Source organism: Myotis nattereri (genome assembly GCF_964212035.1).
Source record: "Myotis nattereri genome assembly, chromosome: 4".
In the NCBI taxonomy this organism is placed as follows: Eukaryota; Metazoa; Chordata; class Mammalia; order Chiroptera; family Vespertilionidae; genus Myotis; species Myotis nattereri.
The window spans coordinates 90,245,505-90,258,196 of NC_138079.1; the positions used below are offsets into that span (position 1 = coordinate 90,245,505).

The following is a 12,692-nucleotide window of genomic DNA, read 5'->3' on the forward strand; positions in this document are numbered from 1 at the left end:
CTGTAGCTCAGTGGGTGGGCATCAACCTATGAAGCAGGAGGTCATGGTTCGATTCCCAGAGCACATGCCCAGGTTGTGGGCTTGATCCCTAGTAGGGGGTGTGCAGGGGCAGCCAATCAATGACTCTCATCATTGCTGTTTCTATTTCTCTATCCCTCTCCCTTCCTCTCTGAAATTAATAAATATATATATATATATATGTATATATATATATATATTTTTTTTAATATATTTTATTGATTTTTTACAGAGAGGAAGGGAGAGAGATAGAGTCAGAAACATTGGTGAGAGAGAAACATCAATCAGCTGCCTCCTGCACACCCCCTACTGGGATGTGCCCGCAACCAAGGTACATGCCCTTGACCCGAATCGAACCCGGGAGCCTTCAGTCCGCATGCTGACGCTCTATCCACTGAGCCAAACCGGTTACGGCAATAAAAATATTTTTTAATAAAATAACCTTCTCTTGGCAAGGAAAAGGGTGGTGAAAAAAACACACGCTATTTTCAATGTAGTGTAAGGGTTCCCAGATCCAGATCATCCTTATCTCAGAAACATTAAAATGTATTTTGCCTTCTAAAATATAAGCAGATATTTTAATGATTTAAAGGTAACTTTTGTAAGAAATCACACAGCATTAGGAATATTATTTTAATGTTTCAAAATGTAAAGCATTCTAGGGAGATGGGTTAGCCTTTTTCCCACTACAGCTCTTAGGCCCACGTGACTGATCTTCTTGGGGGTGAGCCACTGCCACAGACAGGCAGGCATAGTGACAAATACTCTAAAAGTTCTGCAAGGGAAGACGGGGTCTCCAATAACTCCCAGTCTCCCACCCAGCCTTACCCTGTAGGATCGTACTGTACATGGTGGGCTGGTGGTTGGTTTTGATGGGTCACTTCCAGGATGCTGCTACCCCTGCCCCAGCGTTTTCTTACCTCCTCATCTCAGAAACTGTATCAGGATGCAACCGAGTGAGGAGGATATTTTAGAGATAAAGCAGACACTTTTCTAGATTCAGTCAATAATTAGCAAACTTTGCCCTGGCCAGTGTGGCTCAGTTAGTTGGGCATTGTCCTGTGCACTAAAAAGTTGCTGGTTTGATTCTAGGTCAGGGCACATGCCCGGGTAGGAGGCGTACAGAAGGTAGTTGATGATCTCTCTCTCTCTCTCTCTCTCTCTCTCTTTCTCTCCCCCTCTCCCTTCTTCTACCTCTAAAAAGCAAAAAATATATAATAATAAATTAGCAAACTTCTTTTTCTCTTTTTTTCAGTAGAATTATTTATTTATTTATTTACTTACTTATTTATTTATTGTCTAAAGTTTTACATATACCTCCCCTGACTGACCATCCCCCCCCAGTCATTCCCACCCCGGGCAAGCCTCAACCGCCCCAGTGTCTGTGTCCATTGGTTATGCTAATATGCATGCATACAAGTCCTTTGGTTGCTCTCTAACCACCCCCTTCCCTGCCATTTGTCTCTTGATCTATTCTGTTCATCAATCTTTTCTTTTCTTTAATTAATGCAATTCAACCATTCTTCATACCCTAAATGACAATTTCACATGGTCTGACTTAATATTCGTGATTTGTTCCTGATACACATCACGGGGGTGAGGCTGGGGGCCGCCCTTCAGCTTGAAACTACGGTAGGAAAATACTCAACAGCTGAGTCTGCCCACCCCTGGTGCTCCTGTGCCCCCAGGACGACAGCTAAAGGGCAGGTTCTGTATGATTTTCTGGCTCCAGAAGAACTCTCTGTCCCTGTCCTTCAATGCCCCAGAGTGCTGGTGCTCACAGTGTCCCTGTCTGCTTTTCACAGTTCTTCTGTCCTCACCAAATCGAACCATTCCCTCTGGGAGGGTTTGAGTTTGGTTTCACACCCTCCTCCAAGAACTACGGTGGCTTTCCCACGCCCCCTCTGGTGGGCCCGGTGTGCCCACCTGTTGGCCACGATGCTGGGGTAATAGGCCTTCTGGTTCTCGTCCACCTTCAGGTCACTCTGGCAGATGAAGCGCTCCTGTTCCGCGAAGGCCCGGATGACACTGACCCCCAGCAAGGTCTCGTTGAAGTGGGAGTAAACCGGGGAGCGGCTGACGGATTCGAGGCGCTTCAGCTGCCGGGAGGAGGCCACGTAGAACCTCTGGGGGCACAGAACGGACAGGGGGGTGAGTGGAGCTGTCCTCATCCCAGCCTCCTGGGGCTGTGCTGGAGGAAGTCTGGACATAAATGATGCCACCAGGAGGCGAATGCTGGAGCTGGGCTGCTCTTAGCAGGTGTCTCCACTCACCTGGTGAACTGCTGGCAGAGAGCCAACAACGATGGCAGCGATGACAAATAGAATAGCTAACACTTATGCAGAGCTCACCCTCTGTGGCATTGTTTGAACTACTTTAACATATACTAACTCATTGAATCCTCACCCAAGACCTCTGAGGTGCTCATTCCTTTCTCACCATCAGGAAACTAAGGCACAAAGAACTTAGCTCACCTCGTCCCTAAGATCACGTGGCCGGCTAGGATATGGCAGAGCTGGGATTCGAACCCAGACACTTGGCTGCAGAGTGCCAGTCTCTGTCATGTACAGCCTCTCTGAGCCACTGACTGCTGGGGTTTAATGGACCTGCGGGATACATTCTCTCATTTCCTTTTTCTAATCCTCACCCAAAGATATGTTTCTTTATTGGTTTTTAAAGAGAAGAAGGGAGAGGAGGAGAGAGAGAGAAACATCCATGTGAGAGAGAAACATTGATTGGTTGCCTCTCATACATGCCCTGACTGGGGATCAAACCCACAACCTTTTTGGTGTGGAGGATGACGCCCCAACCAATTGAGCCACCCGGCCAGTGCACTCATTTCCTTTGCATATGTACTCAAGAGTGAGAGTGCTAGGCTATAGATAAGTGTACATTTAACTAAAAATATATATTAAAAAAAAAAACACCTCTTCCATAATCCCAACCCTCAGGCAGGCAACACTTTGCCTCCTTTTCCAGTCCTGCCCACACACATTATGCATTTCATCTTAGTTACATTTCACATGGTTCAATCTAGTATTAGTAATGTGCTCCCGATACACATCACACGGGTGGGGTTTAGTTAAAATAACCGTGTGCACACAACACGGTCCGGTCCTCTGCCTAATTCACTTCCTGCTGCTCAGACATAAAACTCGTGGTGCAACAGAGCCTTCCCAATCCTCCCGCCAAGGGCGCATGAGGTTCTGCCACGGAGATGCTCCGTCGAGTGCTCAAGGCCCTGCTACTGGCAGGTGTTGGAGCTGCTTCAAATGCTGCATTTGGTCTGTTCTGTCCTTTAAATTGGGTCTTTCCAGAACATTTCCAGCCAGGGTCTGACCATGGATGCTATTTTTGGTGACTGCAGCCAGATGACTGTCCAAAGTTGGCACCAAGTTGAAGAGAATGCAGTGAGGATCCTCCCTGATGCCTCCCTTGTTCACGCTCACCCATCACTGGCCACAGCGTGGCGGGGTCCGGGGCTGGCCTCCCTCGGGGACCCACAGGAGCAGCTCCAGTGCGGTTTGAGGACGGAGCCCTTCACAATTTCCTACCCTCATTTTGGGTTGCAGTTGCTAAGCTCCCATCTAACCCTCCACCCCCACCCCCAGCAGCTGTGCCGCAGCTAACCTTTCCGGGCAAGAAGGGACAGGCTGCCCTGCGGTCACCAGCACACGCTTTGGGCTCAGACAGACGTGAGTTCCCACCAACGATTCTGCCATTAGAGCCCCAACAAGCTCATCTGTCAACCGGAAACACAGTCCCCACTGCAGCTCCCTAAGAAACCAGGGTGCTACCCGGCCACCACACGCACCTGGCCCTGTTACCGCCTCAGGCTTGTTTTCTGCAATTCATACGGGAACAGGACTGGATATCAACAAACTCATGGCACTGCCACACCAGCCCTGAGTGGCCCGCCTCTATATTTCTATTACAAGAGAGAAAGACACACACCTATCTTGTTTAAGCTGCTTGTATTCGCATCTCCATGATCTCAGGGGTCTTAGGAACTAGAGAATTTCATAGCATTCTTAAGGAAATTTCACTAATAAAAGTATCTTTATAGCTACACTTTTTTTTTCTTTTATAACTTACAGCTACAAAAATAACCCCTACTGAAAAGTGCACTTGGTTATCACAAGCTAAAAATAATCAGCTGAGGCGCTTGACACCACACCCACCGCACCCCCAGCAAACCCCCCGCAGCTCCAGAGGGAACCGGGGTGAGGGCCGAGCCCTGTGCTCAGGGGAGCCCGACACACAGCAGGGCTTCTTCCAGACACCAACAGCCCACCTCTCACCTGGACGAAGAAGTAGATGAGGCCCAGGGGCGGGATGATGACAGCGGCGATGGGAGTAGCCAGCAGGATGATGATGCAGGCGCCAATGACGTTGAACAGGGAGCCCATGAACATCTTGATGACCTGCGGGATCATGGAGTCCACCGTGTCCATCTCCTTGGAGAAGCGGTTCACCAGGTTCCCACTGGGCGTCCGCTCGAAGAAGCTCATGGGCGACCACAGGACATTATACAGCAGGTCCAGATGCAGGCGGCGGGAGGCGAAGATGCCCCCGATGGACAGCGCCATGGAGTAGCCAAAGACCGCAAGCCCTGCAAACATTCCCGCATTAGACTCCACAATGGGAGAGGGGCCAAGCTGGGGGCTGGGACGAGTGGCCATGCGACCATGTGGACGAAGCAGGGCGGGGTTCCCAGCTATAATAATAATAATAATAATAATAATACTGATGATGATGATGATAATGGCTATTATTTATTGAGCACTTACTATGAGCTAAGCACCATACTGAAGTTTTACAGGTATCTAATCCTTATGACAACTCTGTATAAATCAGATAACTACCCATTTCACAGATGAGGAAACTGAAACTCAGGTGAATTCCTCCACCTTCAATATTCTCAGCCAATTAGAAGCAGAGATGGGGTTTAATCCTGGCAGCCTGCTCCCGCTCATGCTCTCAAGCTGTCGGCCGAACTCTAGACCAGCCCCATCCAATGGAACTTTCTGTGATGACGGAAACATTCTATATCTGTACTGTCCAATGGAGTAGCCATGAACCACATGTGGCTGCTGAGCACCTGAAATGTGGCTAGTGCAGGGAACGACCGAATGTTTACTATTACTTCAATTTAATGAATTGAAATTCAATAGTTACCCATGGCCAAAGACGGCCACCACAGGACAGCACAGCTAGACTAGACACTGCTGCTGTGTGGGCCCAGATAAACATCACACTCTGTGCACCACCTCCCCTCAGTTATAATTTGGAGCCCACAGTCCTTTGCCCTAGGAGGGCGCTGCAGGGGCTGAGAAACTTAAGAAATACATGTTTGCTCTCCTGGGTTTTTCCAAAGCCATCTCCTGGAGTTCAAGAGGCAGCTGTGGCTCCTCCACACAAGCCACGAAGGGCACCCATTCTCTGCAGAGAGGCGGTTGCAAGAGGCGGGACTAAAACGACAGGCTCTGGAGCCAACACTGTCAGACCTTGTCTCTGTCACCTGCCAGGTGTGGGGCCTCCCGCAAGTCACTTAACCTCTTTGCACCTCAGCTTCCCCATCTGTAACATGGGACACTATTTATAGCAATGTCAAATGCAAGGGGCCTACCCAGCTATGTGCCTGGTGCACAAAAAGTGCTCAAGAATGTCAAATATGTGTATACCTATTGTACACACTATGTGCCTAGGCATTGAATGTACATGTGTGTACATATAAACAGTTTTGATGAGCACATAAACACATACCTAGTGTACTGTGTAGCCTGTAGCGTAGTGGTTAAGAGCACGGGCTCCGAGCCAGACTACCTCATTCAATGCCAGCTCTGCCACCTGTTAGCATGTGACTGAGGGCAACTTACTTAGTCCCTCTGGACCTCAGTTTCTGCATCTCTAAAATGGGGACAATATTAGCTCCTACCTCGTGAGATTGCTGCAAGGGTAAAACAAGTCAAAACACGTACAGGTGTTTAGAACAGAACCAGGCACCAGGTAAGTGCTCAGTAAACACTAGCTGTTAGTATTAACGCTGTGGTTTGGGAACTCTCATGGGATCACAAGAAGGGCATACAGCAGGGTTTCTCAGCCTCTCACTGTTGACATGTGGTGCTGGATAATTCCGTTGCGGGATCTGTGCTGTGCAGTGCAGGATGCTTAGCAACATCCCTGGTCTCTAGACCCAGTAGCACCCTCATAAGTTGTAACAACCACACGGATCTCCAGACATTGCCACATGTCCCGGAGGGGCCAACACTACATGTGCTAAGAATCCCCACCCTCAGACAGCAGGGAAAAGCCCACAAATGAAACTGTACAGATGCACCATTAATGCTCCGGGTGGACTCTCTTCCTCAACTTTCCTCATCTATAAAATGGGCACACTGGCGCTCTCCTCTATCTCCTAGGGCCATGTGAAACAAAGCATTCAAAATACTTGAATGTTTACTGTGTGTCAGGTACTGTTCTTCTGGGTTTGTCTTGGTTGGGGGAGGTGGGGGGGTTCTATAAAACCCTGACAAGTAGGGAACAGTTCTCTAACAAGACAGAAAAGTGGTTCCAAGTGCCAAAATCAGGTGGGATGGGGGAGGGTGCAGAGGGGCGGCTCCCACCTTGAGAGATGCCCAGGGCTCCATAGACGCTCAGCCGGACTTTAGTGTGCTCCTGGGTCCCGTTGACGATGGGGTCATCAGTCCAGAGACTGAGCCAATAGTTGGAGGACAGGGCGGCAACGTGGTTACACAAGAAAAGGAAGATGCTCAGAAAGGAGATGAAAAGTCCAATGGCCTTCATGTAGTCCCAGTACACGGAGAGCTTGACCTGGAGCCGGGGAAAGGAGGCGTTTTACACAACGCACCACACCCACCAGGGTCAGCACCTGCTGTCAGGCCTCCACCTGGGCTCACATCCTTGACACGCCCCCCCCCCCCCCCCCCCCCGCCCTGCCCTTCCCACCGTTATTTGACAAAGAAAGTCAGCAGCAGACCAAGTCCAGGTCCTTGCCCCACAGGGCTTGTTTTCAATGGGCTCCAGCCTCTTTCCTCCTGCGTGGCCTCGCTGTCTTGTCAAGCCTTTAAGGCTGAATTTTGGGTCATCAAGGTCATGTCTGAATCACAGGCTGGTTGAAAGGTAGCAGCGAGGGGTCAGAGCTCTGGGGTATAACTGAGTGTTTCCTTTTTTCTGTTCCAAGTTTCTGCTCTTCAAGCTCAAAGAGTGGGCAGAGGGTGTCAGAGTAAAGAGCATGTCGCACCCCTTGATTCCTCACAGCTGCGCTGCCTGCTGTCCCTGCATGACCCCGAGGGGCTCGGGGACCCTCCTCACGAGCAGGGGACGAGGCAGCGTGGGAGGCAGAAGTGGCCGGGTGGGCTGGACCCAGCTCCACTTTGGCAACTGACACTCCCTCCCCGTCTCCGTTCTCCCTGTGAACAAATATAAATGCAGGTGATGCTGAGACCATCTCCTCTGGGGGGTGGGATTCAATGGGGATTAAATGGGCCTGGCATCTCTGGCCCTTCTTTCTCAAGTGCTCGATTCAGGGTCATTTCTCTGGCTCCCTGGAGGGTCAGTGAGAGCAAGGGGGGAGGACACACGACAGCCACCTCTGTCGTCGGCCACAGGTGTGATGGCAGGGAGGAAACAGGCTGGAAACAGAGGGTCCCAGGAGATTCTGATATGTCCAGGTGGGTCTGAGTGCCCCACCCTCACATGGTACCGTACCACCTTTCGGGGGTTGGTTATTTTTCTTTGTGTACTTATTTTAGAAACTCTATTCCCTATTTTTTTTTTTTTTTAAAAAACCCAACATATAACCACATTTATATTTAAAAATAAATTCTGGCCCTGGCTGGTGTGGCTCAGTGGTTGGAGTGTTGTCCTGTGTACTGAAGGGTCTCAGGTTTGATTCCCGGTCAGGGTATGTACCCAGGTTTCAGGTTTGATCCCCAGTCAGAATGCATGGGTGAGGCAACTGATTTATGTTTCTCTCCCCTTCTCCCTTCCTCTCTCTAGAATCAATGAAAAATATATCCTTAGGTGAGGATTTAAACAAAACTTTGATCATTGCCACAAATGAAAAATTACTGATTAGTGACCCTTGGACAATATAGATGATAGTAAAATATATATGTGTGTGTGTATATATATATATATATATATATATATATATATGTGTGTATGTGTGTGTGTGTGTGTATATATATATATATATATATACACACACACACACATATATATATATATATATATATATATATATATATATAGAGAGAGAGAGAGAGAGAGAGAGAGAGAGAGAGGGCTTTAAACCCACGCTGTTTATTACAAAGAAAAGTTAGCAATTGTTAGTGCTAGAGACGGAATGGTTGTGTGTCCCCAGAATGCCTATGTGATGGCACTAGGCGTCGGGCCTTTGAGAGGTGATTAGCTTCATGAAGGTGAATGGGATTAGTGCTCTTACGGAAGGAGGCCTCAGGGAGCTCCCAGCCCCTTCTGCCACATGAGGACATGGGAAGAAGATGGCCCTCTATGAACCAGGAATGCACAAGGAAGTGGGTCCTCACCAGATACCAAATCTGCCGGTGTCTTGATCCTGGACTTGCCAGCCGCCAGAGGTGTGAACAATAAGTGTGTACTGTTTCAAAGCCACCCAATCTATCCTGTTATAGCAGCCTGAACGGACTAAGACAGGTATTCAAGACGAGCTAGGTAACTCTCACTGGTGTACTAAGGGCTGGAAGAGAAGTGAAAACTTTCTTTCCTTAATATTCTTCAGCACCGTGTCTGCAATCACCTCACATAAATGGAACCCTGCATGATGGGAAGCCCTGACTTAAGAGCAACCAGGTTGCCTACCCCTAATGAGAGGCCCCCAGCAGCTCAAAGGAGGCGGCAGCAAGGACAGCGGAGACCATACATGACAACCCTGGAGGTCAACTGCCACTCAGCTGCGACCCCGGGTGAGTCACCTAGGCTCTCAGGCCTCGGTTTCCAGCATTTAAGACAACACTTTTACAGGCTCCTGTGAGGAAGACAGGTGGTAACACAATGGCCTCTGCACGGGACCAGCACGCACTGGGGAGCCGCACACCCCCACCAGCGTCCTCATTTAGGGAGCCAGCCTCACCTGCCCCGTCTGAGCCTTGTCGGCCTCCATCATCTTCCAGGTGTCCTCCTTGGCCCCGGCCTTCTGCAGCTCGGCAGTGCTGCCGTGGTGCCGGCTGGCGTCCCCGCTGTAGGAGGAGGAGTTGCTGAGCTGTCTGGGGAAAGCAAGGCACATGGTGTCAGCCAATGGAAGCCTTGGGCAGGGACGGCAGTCCCAACAAAGCACTGACCCAGTTCAAGCTTCAGATTTTACAGATGAACCCAGAGAGGGTAGGGGCCCCATGAAAGAAGCGCTCCTTTACGCAGGCATTCTGCAAACAGCATTTTCTTGCCACCAGTGGTCATCAGCTTTTGAAGACCATCACAGATCATCACAGATCAGGTGACCCAGGACTCTTTCCCCCTTGAGGCAGTCCTGCCCCCAGGGACTTACAGCATTGGGGAATGACATTGTGTGTTTGTGTGTGTGTGCGCACACACGCACATGTACATGAGAACACAGGCACATCCCCTCTCTCAGCCATGGCTCAGACCCACACGGGCAAAGGTGATGGAGTAAAACCCACCCTGGTCACTGACTCTCCTGCCTTCTTGGTTTGCCTGCCTCGATGAAGCAAGCACCGGGGCTGGAGGTGCTGGGAGCAGGGAGCTAAGGTGGCCTCCAGCCCACAGTCAGTTAGGAAATGAGCAAGTGAGTCTTGCCAACAGCTGCAGGAAGCAGATCGATCTCAGCTGAGCCTTCAGATAAGACCCCATCCAGGCTGACACCTCAGCGACAGCCTGTGAGAGACGCTGAGCAGAGGAACTAGCTGAGCCACATCCGGACCCCCAAGACACAGAAACCATGAGATGACAAACCGCGAAGTGTGTGGTAATGTGCTATGTAGCAACAGGAAATGAATGCCCCAGTGTCCTGCATGTTTCTGCTCAGTCTGCCCAGGCTCTCTCTGGTCTGCATACCACCATCACCTGCCCCTGTTCCCAGGACCACCTGCAGGCACAACCCCTCTCGGCCGCTTCAGCCACTGTGACTAGTGATGCCAGCCGCCCTCCTGAACCTGGCAGCACCCCCAGGCCCCCTGTGTGACTCTGGGAGTGGCTCTAAGCTTCACACACATACGTCCAGCTCCCCACCTCAACAGGTGCACCGACAAAGAAGGAAATCCTCCCACCTGTCCATGAGATAGAAACGTGAGTCCAGGAGGGTGCTGTGCCCAGGGTTCTGAGGGCAGAGCTGCTCATGCCAATCTCTTCCAGCCCCATTTCTGTGAAATGCCCCACCCCCACCCCCAGAAGAAGCAGGTCCCAGCAGCCCCACTCGTCCAGGAATGACTGAGTGCTGGGGGCACAGGGCACTGTCCCCGGTGCTTCACAGGCACCGTATCAGGTAAGCCTTACTACAATCCCATGTAGCAAGTACACCGCAGACCCCATGTGACAGCTGAGGAAACTGAGGCACAGAGAGGTTAAGCAACAAAGTCCATGGAATGAGGCTCCTCCAAATACCCAATGATCTCACCAAATGCAACCTCCTTTAAAGCAGCAAAGTGTAGAAGTTAGGGGCAGGGGCTCAGAGGCTGGACTTGGGCTCAAATCCTAGCTCAGCTTCTCTCTAGCTGTATAACCTGTGGGGAGCTCTCAGTTTGCTCATCTGTAAAATGGGAAGATGACAGTAACAACCTCCAGGTTCAATGGACTGTTCAATAGTGCTCTGCTGCATGGAGCTTGGCTAATGGGGCCAGGATGGGAGGAACCAGGAAGCGGGGGGGGGGGGGGGGGTTCCTAATGGCACTGTGTCTGGGTCCTAATGGCGCATCAAACGCAGCAGTTACTATTACTGTGACTAATTTTAATTGAATGCTGGTTCTTAACGCCTCAACCCTCCAGGCCCCTCAGAGCAAACTGAGCACAAATCCACACCATGTAGGGAGCTTGGGTGTCAGAAGTGCAGACTGATGGTTAAATCACAAGGCCTGTGTGGATCGTGCCACCTGGGGGAACAGTGCCAGGCTCTCCCTTCAGGCCTGTGCTCAGGAAAATGAGGTTCCCGGAGGATTTGGGGGGAGAGGGGGAGGCAGAGAGCCTCCACTTGCACGACCCTGGAGAGCTGAAGGCCTTTTTTGGCAGGTGGAGCCAAGCCACTGGCACCCTGTACCTCCCTTCTCCCCACAGGCGGGGCAGAAACGCGGTGCCTCCCTCGCTGTGCTTACCTCTGCGGCTGCTTCCTCGCAGCATCCGTCACCACCATGCCATTCTCCATCTGCTTCGTCTCCTTCCCTGGACCGCTCACGCCTGCTAATCCTGGCACAAGACAGAGAAGGGGGAATCATGGTTTCAAGGGCTAATGCCACGAGCAAAGATGAGGAAAACCTGTCGCTTGGGAGGGAGATGGCAGAACAACCTAGCCTCCAGGAAGCTCAAAAAGCAAGGCCTGCCTGTGGGGCCACCAACAGGCTCCCAAGGGGGTGGGCACAGGAGCGAACTACTAGTTCCCTCGGGGCAGGGGTGATGCTTTGCGAGGGCCCCATTAGCTGAGGCTGCTGGGCCTGAGCAAGTGCCCTGTGCCAGCAGCAATGGGTACAACCCAGTTCAGCTGACAGTGCCCTGCTGCATGGAGCTTGGCCAATGGGGCCAGGATGTGAGGGAACGAGGGGGGGGGGGCACAGCCCTCTGGTCCCCAAGCAGGAATGATACTCAAAATAAATAGCAACCCGGTCTGACAGAGGCACCAGCCAATCAGGTCCCAGGGGTACCTTGTCGTGCCGGGAGTTAACCCTTTGCTGCCTAATCACGAGATGGTCCAGAAGGTCCGGGGTAGGGGGTACCTGGGGTGGTAGCTTCCCCAACTGTAAGGAAGTATTTTAATAACTGATACGGCCACCATGGACACCAGCCGGATGTCCACCCAATTCCAGGAGGTACCCACCCATCACTCTAATCACTGTAACCTTGACAGTGACGCTAACATTTAACAATGGGTGGCGGCGGCTGTGCTGTGCTGAAATACATTGTCCCCTTTAACCCTCCCAACTACTCAGCGAGACACTGATCACCCCAACTCCTCTGTGATGTCCTCCCTCTCATGCTGGGGGAGAGACAAGCACGATGGTAGGGCCCCACAGGGATGACCCCAGAGGAGGAGGGGAGGGATGCAGGAGAGAAGTCACAACAGGGGATCAATACGCAGCCAGGGTGACCCTGGGAACATGCTGATGAGACATGCGCAGAAGCAGGATCCAGAAAGGCCGGCTCTGGGGTGACAGCCACGGGAAGACAAGGAAGACAGAAGCTTGGGGTGAGGGGGAGTTCCATGCCGATTCTCAATCCTGGCTCTGAACCCACCCCCGGGGTGCCCAGGGCAGGGGCCTGCACTGACTGCAGGGAGACGTGGTCCGTCTTGTGCCGGTCAGAGCACAGCCAGGCGGGGAGTGCTCTCTCACTTCCTGGTTGTGTGTCCCGGGGAAGTGAACTCTCAGCCTCACCTACCACAGCTGTACAGTGGGAGGAAGGACAGCTCCTATCTGCACAGGCAGGAAGGTGGCGCTCGGTAAGTCCAAGGC

General features: G+C 51.4%; 1 protein-coding gene across 2 annotated transcripts in view; it reads right to left on the bottom strand.

Moving 5' to 3' along the window:
• ABCC1 (ATP binding cassette subfamily C member 1 (ABCC1 blood group)) overlaps positions 1-12,692 on the bottom strand; it is a gene marked incomplete at its 5' end in the record, with an annotated part of 143,173 nt that overhangs the window by 10,816 nt on the left and 119,665 nt on the right. For both annotated transcript variants that reach the window (XM_081089064.1, XM_081089065.1), the window contains 5 exons: positions 1,945-2,144; positions 4,320-4,630; positions 6,645-6,852; positions 9,155-9,287; positions 11,343-11,433. In XM_081089064.1, coding sequence (XP_080945190.1) covers positions 1,945-2,144; positions 4,320-4,630; positions 6,645-6,852; positions 9,155-9,287; positions 11,343-11,433 — 943 coding nt within the window. The remainder of the gene's footprint in view (positions 1-1,944; positions 2,145-4,319; positions 4,631-6,644; positions 6,853-9,154; positions 9,288-11,342; positions 11,434-12,692) is intronic.